Raw genomic sequence first — 17,011 nt, forward strand, 5'->3', positions numbered from 1 at the left:
GTGCTGATTTAAGTGGCTGTTGACACATCTGTGGAAGGATTTGGAGCCGTGCCACGATTGCAAAACTAGTAAAGCACAGCTCCTCAGCATGCATGCAATGCCAAGCATAAACACAGATTGTTCTAGACTGGCAGCGGAGCTCTGAAGGAAACTGCAATATTCCTGGCACTTTGTTACGATTTAAGCAAAAAGGAAAAACATGACCGCAATCTATGGCAGCTGTGATAGTTGGCAAAGTGATTCATAATGAAGGGCAACTTTGAGACAAAAAGTACAGAAAATGGGATGCAATGGATTTGAGAGGGTTAATATAAGAAAGAGGACCGGAGTGTTGGGGTTTATGAGCCATGAACACCACGCCAATCAAGTCTAGCTGTGTCTAGACACTTTGACAAGGACCTCCTGTGCCAGACAGTTAGGTAAACAAACACATTCTGACCAGATAGCCACACAGTGAGACCAGCTTTAGCCGCTGAACTTGAGACAGGTGTGTGTGTGTATGTTTAGGCTAATGAGAGGGGAAGAGAGCGAGAGAGAAAGAGGGAAGCAAACAAAGGATAAAAGGAAAACAAATGAAAAAAAAGTTAAAAAGAGAAAAGAACGAGGGAGAGTTGGAGGAGGAGACAAGACAACAATGACAGCTGATTTAAGATGCTTAACTAATCTGTCTGGACTCTTTCCTGTTATTCACGTTTGAGTTTCTGTTTCTCTTCTCTTCACCTCAGCAGTGAGCCTCTCCTTAATGATAATCCCCATGAAAACACCAAGCAGATGGAAAGACACCCCCCCCCCCGCCTCCCGCCGAAAAATGGCCATTTAGTTGGCCTGGGAAATTGCTGATGGATTCATGGATCTCAGTGGGATTTCCTCTATCTATGCTGATTAAGAGATAACTGGACAAAAACAGTAAATCAGTGAGACTGTATATTTTCATGTCAACAGAATCCAATATCACAATGAATCACAGTGCTGCTGTTATCAGTCCCACATACACTCTCATACTGCTAGAAGTACTCGCTAGGGCTGTAAATCTGCAACTGAAAACAAATAAATTTGAACTCTTGTTTGAGTTGTGATTCCTAAAAAAAACTGTGCTTTGGAAAACCACTGAGCTTTTGCAAACTGTATGCAAAGATTTCCATTTCTTCGGGAAACAACACATTTTTATGCCACTTGTTGATGATGAGAACAAGTTACAGTATTTTTAAATGCAAAAAATAACTTGGCCTAACAGCATATAGAACTTTTGTTATATTTCAAATACAATCAATGGACAAGCAGATAAAAAAAATCCGTTTGCAGATATGGCTTTAACACGCACCGTTTTAAGGTGGGATGGCTTTGGAAACATGCAGCCTGGGTTTCTTCAACAGAGCAACAAAATTTGCTGATGAGCAGATCCCATCAATTAAACCTCCGCAAAAATGAATCACAACTCGACTTGAAATGCTCCCATCTGGCAAATTATCGACAACAACTGCACTCCTGCTGGTTTTCATACAATCATCTAATATCATTGGAGTCATTGCTTGATAAAAAAAACATTTAAATGATGACTCAAGCTTGTAGAACATCCGCTTTCTCCATCACGATGACCGATGAGTGTTTTGTGGTTTGCATAGAAGCGGCATCATGATGGTGAGTAGGGATGCTGGCAAGGGAGACTCTCATTAGGCCTGTACTGCTGCAGCTGTTATTGCTCAGCAAGAGCGAATGACATCTGGGTAAAGTTAGTGCAACCACATGGTCAGAGTTAGCACTACGCTGGTGCATGATAGGTAGCAACGGGGGAGAAGGGCCAACTGCAGCCCATCATCCAGCGACCTGACTCATGGGTCATTGCCTTTACCAGCCCCTCGACTCAAGCTCCTCCACTCATCCGGAAAAAAGAGGGGCAGTGTAAAAGTGAGAGATGAAGTAAAAGAGCGTCCTCTCAGAAAACAGGAGAGAGAAGGAGAAATAAACAATTAAAACAGGTGATGGGTTTTACTTACCAGGTTCCCCTCTTCTTCCCATCCGCCCACGTTTTCCTGGAGGCCCTGTGGAAACACACAGACGGAGCGATAAATCTCCAGAATCAGCTCTTCACGGAGGAATAGAGAACAACTGAGCATCACTTGTGGTTCAGTGATGGTGGTCATGTAATGCTTTGCATCAAGCATGAGTTTTCTGGCAGAGTGCTTGAGTGTTATAAGCAGAGATTAAGATGCTAAAAAAAAAAAAAAACACAAAGAAGGATCCTGTCAGAACTAAATGTACTATGTGATTTTATTTTGGGGAATTTCACACATGGTCAGCACTGATTCTCCCACTCTGTGGCAGAATGTATGTGAAGCTCACTCCTGTTTGGGCTTCATTAACCCAATGTCCTCTGACCCAGCCACCCTTTTTTTCTGGTGTTGATGGAGAGGTAGAGCTGTGAAAAATGTCAGGAGCACTGTATAGAGACCAGGAAATGATGTAGACCTCTTAGACCTCATGCGGCTACGAGACCATGAATCATTTCTACATCATCACTGATTTGCGTCAGTGTCTGCCTGGTCATTTTTTAGTTCTTGTTTTACAAGAAACTGCAGAAAGCTTTGAGTTTTGCTTAGTAAGTCAAAGCAGTCACAGCACGTCTGCCAGAGCACACTTGTAAGAGATCCTCCAAAAGATGCGTCTTCTTTGATTTACACCGCAAATCGGCACAGGGAGTCAAGTAGAAAAGCTAATGTCCCAACAGATAATTGCTGGCTGACCAGGTTAGTTTTCTTTTTCTTTTCTTTTGGAATTAAATTAGTTAAAGCTCCATTCAGATTTAGGATACATCCACTGCATGAGAGCTGGACCTAAAAGCTAAGTTACGGTAAAAGCGTACAATCATCGAAAGTAAATTAAACATTAACACAGTCAGATACCCATAAACAGTAAAGTGTTACTGCAAAAACTGTCCTTTCTTTAAACTAGAGTGTATGAGTATAAATATATGTAAATGTATCTCCTGTAAAGGAGGAAATGGTTTTAGACACTGTAAAGTTATGTGAAACTCACAATTCTAACTCAAATGACAGTAATTTGAGTTAGAATTGTGAGCAGCACATAAGTCCGGTTGAAATGAAAAAAATCTTTCATCCATAAGGTTTGTGTTATCAAAGTATCACTCTCTGAATACATTTTTTCACATTGTGTTCAATGAAAAATGAGCTGTACCCTGAAATGAATAAACAATTCCCATACCTATTTTATTTCAATGTTGGCATGACATAGTTCTTTAAGCATCATTCCCGTGGGTATTCACCAGCTTCTCATCAGCTGAGTCGTTCCAGCAACAAGTAAAATCGAAAAACTAGTCTTAAAAATGAGCTGCAAATCTGCTAATAATCTCTCAGATGTATATCAAAGGACCACAAACTCAGAATCATATAATGTGGTGATGCCGCATAATGTGTTCAAATTACATGTATGTGTGACAAAGGCAACCAGCCCCATTGTGCAAAAGCTGAATGTTATTGCTCTGGTTAGATTTTCTCTCAAAACTAAACAGTCTTTCTGGCTAAACTGATCGAACAGCAAATGAGAATGAACGTACAAAAGAACAAAACAGAAATCAAGAGGCAAACTCCAGCTATGTTGAGTGAAAATGTGGAAAGTGCCAAAAAGTCGATGCCGGCTCCAAAAGTGAGCCGATCCCCACAGACTTTACTGCATAAATAAAAAGGTTTTACAACGTGGTAGAAAAAAAAGTGTTGTTCTCTGTGGATTGTTTCCCCCTTAGCTTTAGAGTGAGGTCTTATATAACACGTTGAGACTGTGTTGAGGCGTAACATTATGAAGAATTAAAAGCAGGTGAGCACCGTGACTGCTATCCTGCTCATGCTTCCACTCTTCCAGTTATTTTCTGACAATGGACAGACGACAACGTTGATGCTTTCAAAGGCCAATCCATGAAACAAGGGGGTGACCTCATAGTGCTAATGTTGATTTTTTTTTTTATATGCAATCAATTAGAGAAAAAAACACTGAATAATAAGATAACCATATATAATGGAAGCACTACACCACCACTGTCTCCTTCAACTTGTGGATTTACTGTTTCTTCCACCTGACCGGTTACTTAGCATAAACTGTACACTTCCATCGTATGGTAAGAAATCAGCAGCAACTAAACCCTCAGCTTTCTTCTGAATGGCCTGAAACCTCTCTTTAGGTAACACTTCCTGTCTTTCTTTCTAAGTGCCCATCCACCCCCGCTCATATAATGAAATACGAACCATACCGAGTTCCCGATGCCAAGTGCTTGTGGCTGCAGACATGTTTTCTCTATTGTCATTATTGGCGTTATTGGACCAGTCTAATCATTTCCTGACGCTGCCAGCTATTTCAAAGAGAGCTTGCTGTTGCACCTTGCCCACTTTAATCCTTCTTTACCTCATGCCACAGCGATAAACTATAAAAGAATTTAAGAAGTGGCAGAAGAAGAGTTGATTTCAAGTCAAGTTGAAGATTTTTCCCAGACCGAAGCATTCCACTGAGTCCTGGTTTTATCCATTCCTGCCCTTTCATGTTCTTTCTCTGACTCAGTACGTCTGTTTTAGCTTCTAAAAACTTTGTTGGCAGAAATAGAAATTAACTCTTTAAAAAGGTAAAAAGGAATGACTGCAGCTGTGTATCTGCTCTGTGACCCTTACTCATTGAAAATTTATGTTAAAGTGGTGTTACTCATGTCACACATTTACACTGTCAAACATCAGGCACGGATACCAGCTATGGCACGGTCTGACAAACGTTATGCTTATATTAACGGTCTCCATAATTCAAAGTGGGCTCTGCTTCCACTCATTCAATCTCCACAGCCATTACCAGCAGTGTAGAGACGTTCTACTAGATGTTCCTCTGCAGAGGGGCTGGACAGGAGGGGATGCAACGATGACTGAGTCCAGAAGGTAACGATGGCAGTGACACAAAAATAATAGTGCATCAAAAATGAAGGAATTAGAGGGAATGGATGGAAAAATGTCTTCACATTTCCTTGTGTTGTTCTCTGGGCATTTAAAGTGTTTCCTCAAACAGGTATAAGCATTATAAGACGTAGGTCACCATGGGCCATGCCTGTTCTATGTTTATTAGAGACTTTAAAAGCAGCCGCCTGCCGGCGTCAGAGTGACTGAAATGTGGGAGTGTGATTGGTCCTGAGTGGGAAAGTTGAGGCAGAATACAGGTGGGTGATGACAAGCTGATGGAGGACTGTTCGACTGCAGGAATTAATGGGAAAAACAGCAGCGAGGCAAAGCAGTATGTGTGGAAGCAGATCAGATTCCTGTTCCAGAGGAGAGCTGTAATCACTAATACACAGACAGACAACCATGATGTGGGTTGTTTGCTTTCGCTTTGTGTGCCATAGTGGCACAGAGGGGTCAGAAGATGTTGGGCTTCAGAGGGAAAAAGGGTTACTCCTCATTTATTCCTCACTCGTCTTTTTCTTTAGAGGTCCGAATGTTCTCATCCTCAAGATCAGATTTTACAACACAAAGGGAAAACGTTGCAAAGTTGTGAAACAGATGGATGGACAGATGATAAATAAGCATAAAAGGGAAAAGGTGAGGCCACAAGGGAATGAAAAGAAAAAGCAAATAAGACTGTTTGTGCTGACTCTCTGACGTGCAGTTATCGCGAATGGGGAACGGGGCTGTAAACCATTTAGTGTTGGCTTCACCTGTAGCGTCTGGAAGTCACTGCTTGGATGAGAGGACAAGTGCTCCATCAGCATTAAACGAGTTAAAAAAAAACTCCTAAAGAAAGAATGATAGCCCTGTACAAATCAGACAGGCCGGATAAAAACAACATCTGGTATGCACAACAGAACAAGCTAAGAGGTACACGAACGATGCCGGACACAAGCTTGATCAGTTGAGCACATGTTAAGTGTTCCTGGGGTGAATGGCAGAATACAAAATCAACTTCATTTGAACTGTACTAGAGATGTGTGTTTTATATGTTTTTATATGTTTGCCTGAAGCACTGCATCTCGAGCTTAAACAGTTTGTGAGGATGTTGAAAGCCAGAGAGAAACAAATGTTTTGGAGGAAAGATGTAAACTGATCCGTACTGAACACTATAGTCCTGTATATACTGTAAACTCTCACACACAAAGAGACAAACAAACGGATCCTCTTAAAGACACAAGGCTGTGCGCGGGCACATTCGACCCTCCTGCCAAAAAAATGCAATCGACCAGAGTGGAACCATATTTTCAGTCAATATTTTGCTTGTTCTGTGTGGAGAAACCTGTTTTCCATAGCTATGACTCAGCTTGATTTAGCTACTGTGACATTTTTTTTTACAAACAACGAGCTTCCAAGGAACAAAGCGCAGGACTGGCAGTATCTTTTTCTTCTTTTCATCCCCTTTTTGTTTAAACCAACAACTGGGAGCAATAAAGAGCCAGCTGAAAATAGGAGAATGTGATACTTTGAATGCACAACCGCAGGACTTACATCCATCTGTCTATCAATCCGGTCTCCAAAACACACACACACACACACACGTACCTCCACACACACACGTACCTCCACTCTCCCAATTTAGCACGTTTCACAATACTCCTCCTGAAACAGAGGAAAATCTAATTTGGAAGAGAGGAAGAGAACAGTGGTTGGCAGTGGGGAGAGCAAGGGTGGAGGTAGTGAAGGTCAGCATCCATGTTAGCTGGAGGCTACAACACCTTCTCTTCTGCAACTTAAGAGCTGTATTTTCATTTGAAATCCCAGAAGCAGACCTCTGCTAAATCTCCTCTAATTACAATCATAAAACACTTGAAAGAAGTGTCTTTGTGTAGACATCCTCACATGTAGCTTATGGTCACATTTTCCCTCTTGTTGAGGAAGATGTAGACTCATATCAAGCCTGGTTTTCACTAAAAGCTGGACTGTATACACTGACAGAATCCTACATTTGATATGAGATTATTCATAACAAACGCATCATTTGTTTAAAACAGCTACAAGTGTTGTTCTCCGCTTTGTCGAGAAAAGAATTTATTTGCTCATAATGCGAAGACAAACTCGATTGTTTGCACTGAAACTGTTTACTGATGTAAGATATAGGACGTTGAGGATTCTCCTCTGAGGGCTTGTCTTGTCTTTTCACCCCTGCTGACAGCTGCTAAGCCTCCTTAAAAACTGCTTCCTCCACGCTGTCCCCTGATCTATCGTCGTTTTGCCTGTCCAACATTTCTTCCAGTACGATGGGAGACGCGTGCTGTGGAAGTAAACAGCGACAGAAAGAAAAAGAGACAACGGATGTGATTCACATGGCGATGATTTGTTCTCCAGCTGCCCTGCGTCTCTTTCTTGGGTCAGACGGGGTTCAGTCTCATCGTTGGTATGATCAGATTAAACCCAAATTAAACAGGAAAGGGCAGCTACCATCTCTGACCTAAACTCATCGTACCTTCTTGTCTTCGATCTCATAACCAGAAGTTGGAAGTAACAAAATATTTGTACTTTGTTACAGACACAGAATTCTCAGGCATTTCTCCTCTCCTGTAGGGCTTAATTCTACTTTTACCACTATTATCTGTACTTTCTGCATCTTTGATTTTCAGGAGATTTACTGTACTGATTTTGAGGATCGATTATGAATAATTTTTCAATTTCCCAATCAATTCAAGAGTTTACTAGACGTAAAGTACATTTCAGAGCCTGTTTTTTAAAAAAAAAACAAAAAAAAAACTTTTACTTGAGTAAATAAGTAGAGTCAGGGCCTCTTCCTTTATCAAAGTCCTTTTTTTCTTCTTTAACAAAAGTGCACAGAATGTACTTGTGCTTGAGTACAGAATGCTTGTGAACCCTGCTCATTACACCTATGATTTAATGCACATATTTCTTACACGTGTCATAATCCACAAATTAGAGATCGCACTTTTGACAGATGTTTTGAAAATCCACATTAACACTTGTCCTCTTTTTTTCTTCTAAAGTAATTACTTTGGACACATATGATCATTTTCTTCAAATGTAAGTTTTAAGTGTCTGCTTGCCATGAGGGCTGTTCTCGCCTCTTTGACTGTTGAAATGTGTTCAGAGAGAGATGCAACACAGCAAACTTCACTCTGCTCTTCTTGCAAAGGTCATCTTTGACCGAGAAGTGGGACGCTGAGAGCGCTTTCCTGTTTTACTTTCAGCAGCAAGTGTTGCGTGACAGCAGAGTGGTGCTCTCAGAGCTGTGAGAGGACATCTGCGTGCAACGCTATCTGGGAGTGTGTTTGTGTGAGGGAACTCATGCCTGTTTCAGGAGTGTATAGCTTTCCTTACCCGCTCGGTCAAGGCTAAGTGATACTGCTGTAAACCTGTGTGTTTGTGTGAGACAGAATGCATACATACTTTTAAGTGTTTGTTGCATTATTCATCAGCTCTGTCCTTCTGGGGGGAAGGGTTAGGTCTTGGGTTTTAAATGCAGGGGATTTTGACTCAGTGTTTGTATTTGGGAGTGTGTACAAATTGGGGAGGCGTTCGGCAGCCAGTCTGCAGTGCGATGTGGCGAGTCGTTTGTATTCAGTTTAGGTGCACGAGCCAGCCAGTTCATGACACATCTTGTCTTATAAGTGATTACTTTAATAAATCATGGCCAAGACATTAAAATGCAAATGTATGCTACCTTTAATGGATAATAGCCACATGAATCAAATTTCTTCATGGTAAAAAGCTTATGTAGGTGGTAAAAGCTAAAAGTGGTTGAATATAACGTTCGTCATTTTGCTTGACTCATTTAGGCTGCGCACAGATTTCCGTCCAGACAACACGGCTCAGTCGGAAACCAGTTTGAGGGCTTGAGGCTTCATTCATTTTGCAGTATGCTCTCAAACGATGAGTGTCTTTTCGATTGGTTCTCATGTTTGAATTTCCACTGCATCAAATCAATGCACATTGCCCACTCTATGAATGAAACCTGAGTCTGCCGTTCCAGTGAGCAGCCAACCACAGCAAGACGGGTGGCCGTGCTGCTGGACAAGAAGGCTTTTCAGTGCTGAAAAGTCAACCATATGCTCCACCTGCAATCAGAGAAGGGCTCTAGCAGGACTTTGCAGTAGAAAGCTTGTTCACCAGCAGTTAAAAAAAACAACCAAAAACCCGGTAAAAACAGGAACGAACAAAAACCGGAGGAAACATCTAGATTAATTACTGTCACCACACTTGAATAATGCTCCACTTCAAAATGTTATTTATGTGTTCAAGATACAATTTAGCTCTAATTTTTGCATGGGCTCATTTCTTGCTCCATACTTTATTTCCATTCATGAAAAGTTATTTGATAGCTAGCTAAGAGGTTTTATAGTACTCAGTGTTGAGCGTTGCTGTGGGGTTTACACTCTTCCTGATTTAAAATTTTCTTTGACTCTCCAGCTTTATATCCCAGTTCAAAACATTTTTATAGAAAATAAATCTAAATTAATTACAGATTTTTTTACTTTTTACATCACTCTTTACACTTTTAAAATGTATTGTCATATTAAAGCTGCCGTCTGCAACTTTTTTTTAGTCATATTAGCTTGAACTGTCATGGGATTCTGGAAGTAGAATATTAAATAGGCTGTTTAGGAAAAATAATGAAATCTGTAGCTCCCTCTGAAGCCTGTAATCGTGCTTACAAAAATCGAGCGCTCCCGGCTGTTTTTAACCAATCACGTTAGGGTGGAGGAATCGCTACCTGTCAATCACAGCTTGTGCACACGCTGCTGAGCGTGACTCTGCCCCAGCTTGTGCACAACCTCGTCCACAGAGGGGGGGGGGGGGGGGTTTGGGGGGCGGTTTGGAGCTTGGTAGAGGTTGGGGGAGGGACCTGAAAGTTGTATCAGTTCGAATTTTCCGACTTTAGACTCGGAATTTTGAAAACCTGCCGACGGCAGCTTTAAGTTTTTACCTTCTTTGTTTGTTTTTCTATTTTGACTCAGGGCATGTAATTTGGCCTGTGTTGTTTGTAAAATAGAACTGCTTGGTTAGTCTTTGGAAAAGAAAGTAACTGATGGTTTCCTGCTGCGTTGCTTTGTGACAGCGTTGCATCAAGTATTCTGAGAGTATGTGATTGGGACTGTTGTCTGTTTGTTAGTGACCAGAATCTCCCTCTTTCATCACCACTTTAGCCACACTGACTTTGACTCTATATTAATATGTCAAACATTTAGTACGGCCACAGAAGTTGTTGTTGTGATTCATAAAATTGTAAAGTAATGAAGGTTTTTGAACATTGCTGGGGCAGTAATTGTTTCAGGAAACACTCCAAGAAGAGTTATCAATGATAAATGTATTTACGAGTCGTTGCCTTATTTAGAAAAAAATAAAGACAAAGAAAGAGAAGGTGTTTTTATCCATCATGCTATCGTCAAGACGTCTTTATATATGACATCATTACACCGATCAAGCTCGGAAACACAAAGATGAGTGATTTAAGTAGCTCTGGTCTTTGACAAACTGACTGTGACTGATCCCCGCCTTCAGCTGGGGGAAACCAGTGAGTCCCATATTGAATGGGTGCTGAGGCTGACAGCAGGAGACAACAGCCCCTGATGCCATGTTGAGGTGAGAATGAGGGTCATGTTTGTAGATCAGATCAGACTGGGGCCAATGGTAGGACCTCCAAGAGGACAAATGGTGAGTAATCCAGTTCTCAGGGTGAGTAAACATGGGAGCTGCCCCCCACACTTGTACACATAACAAAGATAGGGTGAAGAAAGGAGATGAGTGAGATTGTGTCTTGAACATTCAGCTCCAGTCCTTCTATTAATGTGAGTGGATAAAGTTTTTCAACCTGACACAAGATAAAAGTACCAGGCTCCATAATGCGATAAACGTCAGCAGCATCAATGTGCAGAGTGGTAATTTGACAAGGACATTCTGAAGTGCTGGTTTTGTTCAGGGCCAGACTGCACCAAATGAATGGTGGTCTGTAACGGCATAAAATGCTCTTTTATCTTCGTATGTGTTATTCATTCATAAAATGTGGTTTTAGTTTGATGTTCTGGAACATGTTAGAGCAAAACCAGAGGGCCAAGCAAAGAGAGAGCAGGGTTGGGCCTTCAACTGTAAAAGGCTAAACGAGAAAAGTGCAATAATCCCCATGACTTTAAACTGCAACATTTGTGTGCGTGTGGTTGTAAAATAAGACATGTCGGCCATGTTTGAGGAAATGCGGTGTGAAAGTTCTAAAGGAAGCTTTACTCCTGCTTTAACCCTGATACCTTATCTGGAAAGAGTCCCACCTTCCTCCTTGCCCTCATATTTCTTCAAACCAAATACCAGCCTAGCCTCTTTGTGCAATTTTCTACCAAGTGACATCCAATTCAAATTTTCACCATTACCTCAAGTGTCCTTCCTCTTAATAGGTGTCTTTTTCCTCATGGTTATAGCCGTTATCTTAAGCTACTCTCTTGTTCTGGTTTGTTTCTCCAACTTTATGTCACCTGAAACAGACAAGCCAATTACAGTCTTTTCGGAAACCAAGGTGAGAGCATGAAATCTCAGAGCTGCCAGCCATGTACTGAGCAGTTCATGTCCAACATAATGTAATTTCAGGCGGTCCAGAGGTTGATTGCACACTCGTGACTCGGCATGGAATGATGCAGGTAAGTGGAAATTAATAAATGACACGCCAGATACTACAATTGGCTACATGAGAGGGTTGAGAAAGGGCCTGCAAAGAACAGTGACAGTAGAGACAAAAGCCGCTTTCGGACAGAGTAGTTATAAGAACGCAGTTATCAGAACTGTCCTACTCGAATTTCGTTCTGATAGCTGTCCTTCCCGAGCTGTTTCAGTCTGCATTCGCACATGAGTCGGGACCAGGTCGGGACTGATGCGCCGCGCGCAGCCGTCTGCGTCAGTGACGTGTTACGTTAGCCGTTTAGCGCTACATTCAACAACAAAACAAAACGAAACAAAACCCGGTAAAAGTAAGGAGAGAAGAAAAAACACCACAAAGAAGCTAACACGGAGAGCGGGAGGCCACCGTGTTTATGGTCTGCATGATGGTGATATTAATCATGGACGATCACGTCAGGCGTCTAATATCGAGGCTGGAAGAGCTCACAGAGAGAGTCAGGAGACGATACTTTTTCATTTCATGAAGGAAGAAAGGAGAGCAGAGCGCTGCAGACAAAGGAGACCAGTGTAAGTTTAACTTATTAAACACGCGCCGGTTGTGTCTGTGTGGTATGATGAAACATTTCAGCCGTGATAGCATGACATGGGGCGTAGCTACCGACCACCACACACCTACGTCAGATGCGTTCTATAAGAACTATGAAAAGACCCAACCTCGGAGAAGGAGCTGAAATGGTTATAGGAACTAAGGGAGAAAGCCCCGAGTTCCTGTATGTCCGAACACGGGAGAAAACGGCCCCGCGGATTAAAAGGTTATTAGAACTGCTAAAGATTCCTACAGTCCGAAAGCGGCTAAAGAGATCCCTAAAGGAGCTTGGAGGGTTTGTGTACTTTCTAAAATGGCATATAACCCTATATTCTAAAAATCAATAGATTACTTAGTTGATATGTGAGGTCAAATGTGTCCCACCCTGAAAAACCATTCATAAGCATGTATCCTCTTCTTGTTTAACTCACGATAATTCCAACAAACTAACAGCTAAACTTTGCTTTTGGTCCTCAATTTCTTATGATTCTATCTCTGCAAAAAATTAAATAAAAAACTTTAGTTCCAGAGATGTTATTTGAGAGACATTCAAAATAAGGGTGTTGAATGAAAGCCTCTAGCCAACACAGCTTAAGGACCCATGTGAGCGAGGATTGGATCCAGTTCTGTCTTTCACAATCAAACATGCAACTCACTACACTATAAACCCTGATGCTGCTTCGACATAAATCAACCATAACTTAGTAATCATCAGAAAATACAGTATTTTGTTATGAAAGTATGGTAAATAGAAGCTAAACTTTTCTGTTACTCTTTTTAGTGTATTAGTTTGGTCATTATGGATATATAACCAGGGTTGAGTGAGACATTTTCCTTTACGTAACCATAAAGTACTGAATTTGAGTAATCACTCACATGTTTTTAATCACAGAACATCTTTTGTCATATTTTCAGTTGCAGCTTCAGTACTGAGCCCCAAAAAGGGGGAAATCTATTACAAAATATATTTCATAAAAAAGGTGAAATTCTTTCTGAATCTGTACTTTACTCTGTATCTGAGCGTCTGCTGCAGCCTGTTAGTACAGGAGTTCAGCCTCTCATTCACAACAGTAACTGCCTCCATGATCACCCATAACTCGTGAATTTCAAAACAAGGTTAACAAGCTGCTTCTTTTGAAGATCAGCTGTTTATGTCTACGGCCTACACATACAGGTGTGTTTAAAGAGGCTATCACTTAGCAGTGCTTCAAGCAATGACGCTATCACTGCAGGGTTTCTGAATGCCGTGATGTTACCGATGTAAAATAAACCACTAGGACAGCGCCGGGTGTTTACTATGCTGGGTGTTGCGTAGCATGGAGAGTTGCGAAGCTGCCCCTGTGGCAGGTGGAGACTTGCCCCAGTGTGAACTTTATGGGGGGTGTCATGCGTCACTTAATCCGATTGGTGGCCTCCACCTTTGCTCCAATCAGCTGCTCAGATTCATGTGGTGAGAGCATAGCTGGGATTGCTGACGAGCCTTTGTCACAGTCAGCGATAGACTGGGATCAGTCTGATGTTTCAGTATGTTGCGTGTTTACATGCAAGTACCCCGATGTAGAATGTCATCTTCAATAAATTATCTGTCACGGTATTTGCATTTCTCTTAGCAGATGTGTGGCATTGGTAACACTCTTCTGATCTTTACAGTTGTGTGAATGTATGTGTTTTTGTTGAGGGTCTGCATGTCACACTGTGTTGATTCGTGTGTGCCCAACAGCTGCGACCACGTTAGATGGCTGACACAGCTGATATGTCTAATAGTCTTCAAGTGCAGTAATGAAAGTTAAACACAGCTGAGAGTGCATGATGACTGAGGCATGTTCCATTGATCGCTGTTGACCAATCACGTCCCCGCATGAGTGGTCATAACAAAGTGACCTTGCATTGGGGTTGAGATGGAGCACGTATGCAGAAGATAGGATGCCACAGCTGCAGGGAAAGAGGGACAGAGCAATGCATGAGCCATCATTTAGCTCATTTCACTCAGCGCGTGCTCATCAAATGCTTCATCAAACTCAGTCATGTCAGCGTCATTCCCTCCATACACATGTTTACTATTAGATATAATGGGATATATTCATCACACCCAATATGAACCAAGCTTTGCTCTCCCGCTGAACCGAGTTCCTGCCAAGCCGCCTCAGCTGCTGCTGGTCAGACATCCAAACTCAATCACCAACATGTCAGCCTGCCAACATGTGAACAAGAGTGGAAAAATAAGAGAAAGCAGTCTCTGTATGTCTGAATCTGCCGGTTTAATGATAAAAGCTATCATCTGGAAATCAGAAAGCGCAAGATTTACTGAAATTTATGAACACAACCAAAAAATAGCACCCCGAAACTAACACTAATGAAGGTTTGGAGCCAATCTGTTGCGCTTTTCTAAAAAACCCTCAAGACGTGCTTCAGATTTCAGCACTTTCCTGCCAGGTCATGTGGAAGAAACCGTTTGTGGTTGTCACGGCCCTCTGACCAACAGACAGGTTCTTGGATTGAGACAGAGTCCCAGATCAGCGGGTGTTGTGGGTAAAGTGATACATTGGTACAAGAAATAAATTTTGTGGTTATTTTGAAAGTGATTTAGGGCCCTTTTCGTCTGCTCCAAGCGGTAGCAATTTTAAAATGTTTCATATTTTTATTCACGGAATGGTGCCTGCCTCATAAATCGGACACAGGAGGTTTGAAGTAAAAACCAACTATCTGGGTTTTTCCTCAATGGAGGCTTTGTGTGCATACACCTGTTTGTAGCCAAGTCAATATGGCCTTAAACAGTAAAATAGGGCTTACAGCACATTTCGTTCAACCAAATCAACCTTATGCTGTGGTAATGTTTCAACACGTGCGTTGTTGTAGAAAATCAAGACGCAACAAGAGACCAAATGTTTAAAACATACTCTGCTTGTTCTAATAAATTCAAGAACAAGACAGAGATATTGGCAGGGAGAGGAAAATAGGGCATTATCACAGTGACATGCAAATGTTTAATCAAGATTTCTGTCAATCTAAATGTTTAAGTGTGAAGAAAAAAAGCACGACATCGTCAGACATGAAGATGAAACATTCTCCTCTACTTTTTAAGCAGGATTGGTGTAAAAATGTTGAGCATGCGAAGAGAGACCTCAGACCTTGATTGTCAGAGATGTGGCTGATCATTGTTTGTAAAGGGTCAGAACAGGTTTAAAAGGCTCCGAAACCTCAGATTTTGCCCAAATGAACGTCGTGGAACGCTGGTTTATTGAAAATAAATCAAAATCCCTCTTTGACTATAAAAGAAGTCTGCAGTCAAACTGACCTTTTGGTGATTGTGTAATAGCTGCAGTGGCCCAAAGAGCAAATTTATGCAGTTTCACAGTTGAAGGTCCAAAATTGTACCATGACTCATTTCCCTCACAGCAAGATGAGGTATCAATTCAACACCTTTCCAAATTCCTGATGAGTTGAGGTTTAACTTCCATGTGTCGCTGCATGATGATGTTTCTTAACCGTGTCGTCTTGGCAATGTACACACCTCACACACTGTTTATTTTGTCACATAAAGGCAGGGTGGCTGGTGTGCTAAGAAAACTTTTATGTGTTCTTACCATAAAATTCAACATCAGAAGTTTGAAAATAAATAACTAAACAATCTTGATGAATTTTGGAAAAGAGTTCTGAAGACTGACGCTTAAAAGGGTGTTTTATGATTTTTAGGATATCGTCTCCGAGTACAGGGGTGGATCGATCATGTTTTGGGCCCTTCTATTTTTGCTGCAGCCTAGGTGCAGTGTACAAAATTCAAGCAAATTCTAATTCTGTGTGTAGATGCTGGTGACGAAAAGACTATTACATGACTATTACAGCAGGATAACATTTCGGAGCACACTTCAAAGATCCACAGTGGTCCTGCAGCTGAAACAGCAGTGAAAAATCTATGGATCGACCCAGAAAGGACAGTGATTGGCAGGCGGCTCCAGAATCTCACAGAACGAGAGGCATTTTGTCAGAGGAATGAATGAAAACTCCCTAAACGCAAGGACTGAAATTAGCTGATTAGAGCCTCGCTTCTACACCTTTTCATTTTCCCTAATGTCATCAGTTAATATAATGGAAGAAAGAACTGATGTTGCATCCTTGCTGTTCTTTGACTTGGTGTCATGTGAAAATTGTTGCTATTCTATTCATTTTGCTACTTTAACAAAGGGTGCTCAAACCTGAATTTATCACTGAAACTGCTCTGATGGTTGGATTTGACAGCAGAGGTGAAGCAAGTCAAACTTTAACAGCATAAAAAATATCGTTTTTCATTAATTGATTTGTGCAGCTGGGCTAGCTCTTTTACTTGTTCAAAAATATCTTTAAACAATCTGTTTAGTAATTGATCCCAAGCAGAAATATTGAAAAAAAAATGTATCTGCAATAAACAAACTCAATAAAAAATAAATAGCGGATTAAATTAGCTGGAACGTGCACCACAAGCTTACATAAGAACAAATAGTTAAACACTGAACTGATGTGAACATACTTGGTTTGAATTTCATGACTGAACGACTGATGGGGGATTAGGCGCTTTTTAAGTCATGACAGCAGAAGTGAGCCATATAATGAATGAATTTAAAGAAAAAAGGCAACTCTGTGACCCTGGGAAAACTTTCCCCTCTTTATTTTCCTCGGTTCTTATCCTCTCATTCATCCACGTCTGGCTGTTTGAATTTTGTATGGCTCCTGATAGATATTAATGATACAGAGAAACATGATCCTGCTGGGATTTTTTTTTTTTTTTGTTTCTCCCTTGATCATTGTCTTCAATCTTAATCAGACTTTATATGGATAACCCCAAAGCCTTATGAGAAGCATACAAACCTAAATA

At 41.2% G+C, this 17,011-nt stretch overlaps 1 protein-coding gene across 1 annotated transcript in view; it reads right to left on the bottom strand.

The window, feature by feature from the left end:
• Window positions 1-17,011, bottom strand: part of col23a1b (collagen type XXIII alpha 1 chain b) — a 130,829-nt gene that overhangs the window by 38,401 nt on the left and 75,417 nt on the right. Inside the window, exon 3 of the mRNA XM_075481248.1 lies at window positions 1,995-2,039. Within this exon, the coding sequence (XP_075337363.1) occupies window positions 1,995-2,039 (45 nt within the window). The remainder of the gene's footprint in view (window positions 1-1,994; window positions 2,040-17,011) is intronic.

This window comes from Odontesthes bonariensis, chromosome 13, assembly GCF_027942865.1.
Source record: "Odontesthes bonariensis isolate fOdoBon6 chromosome 13, fOdoBon6.hap1, whole genome shotgun sequence".
NCBI lineage: Eukaryota > Metazoa > Chordata > Actinopteri > Atheriniformes > Atherinopsidae > Odontesthes > Odontesthes bonariensis.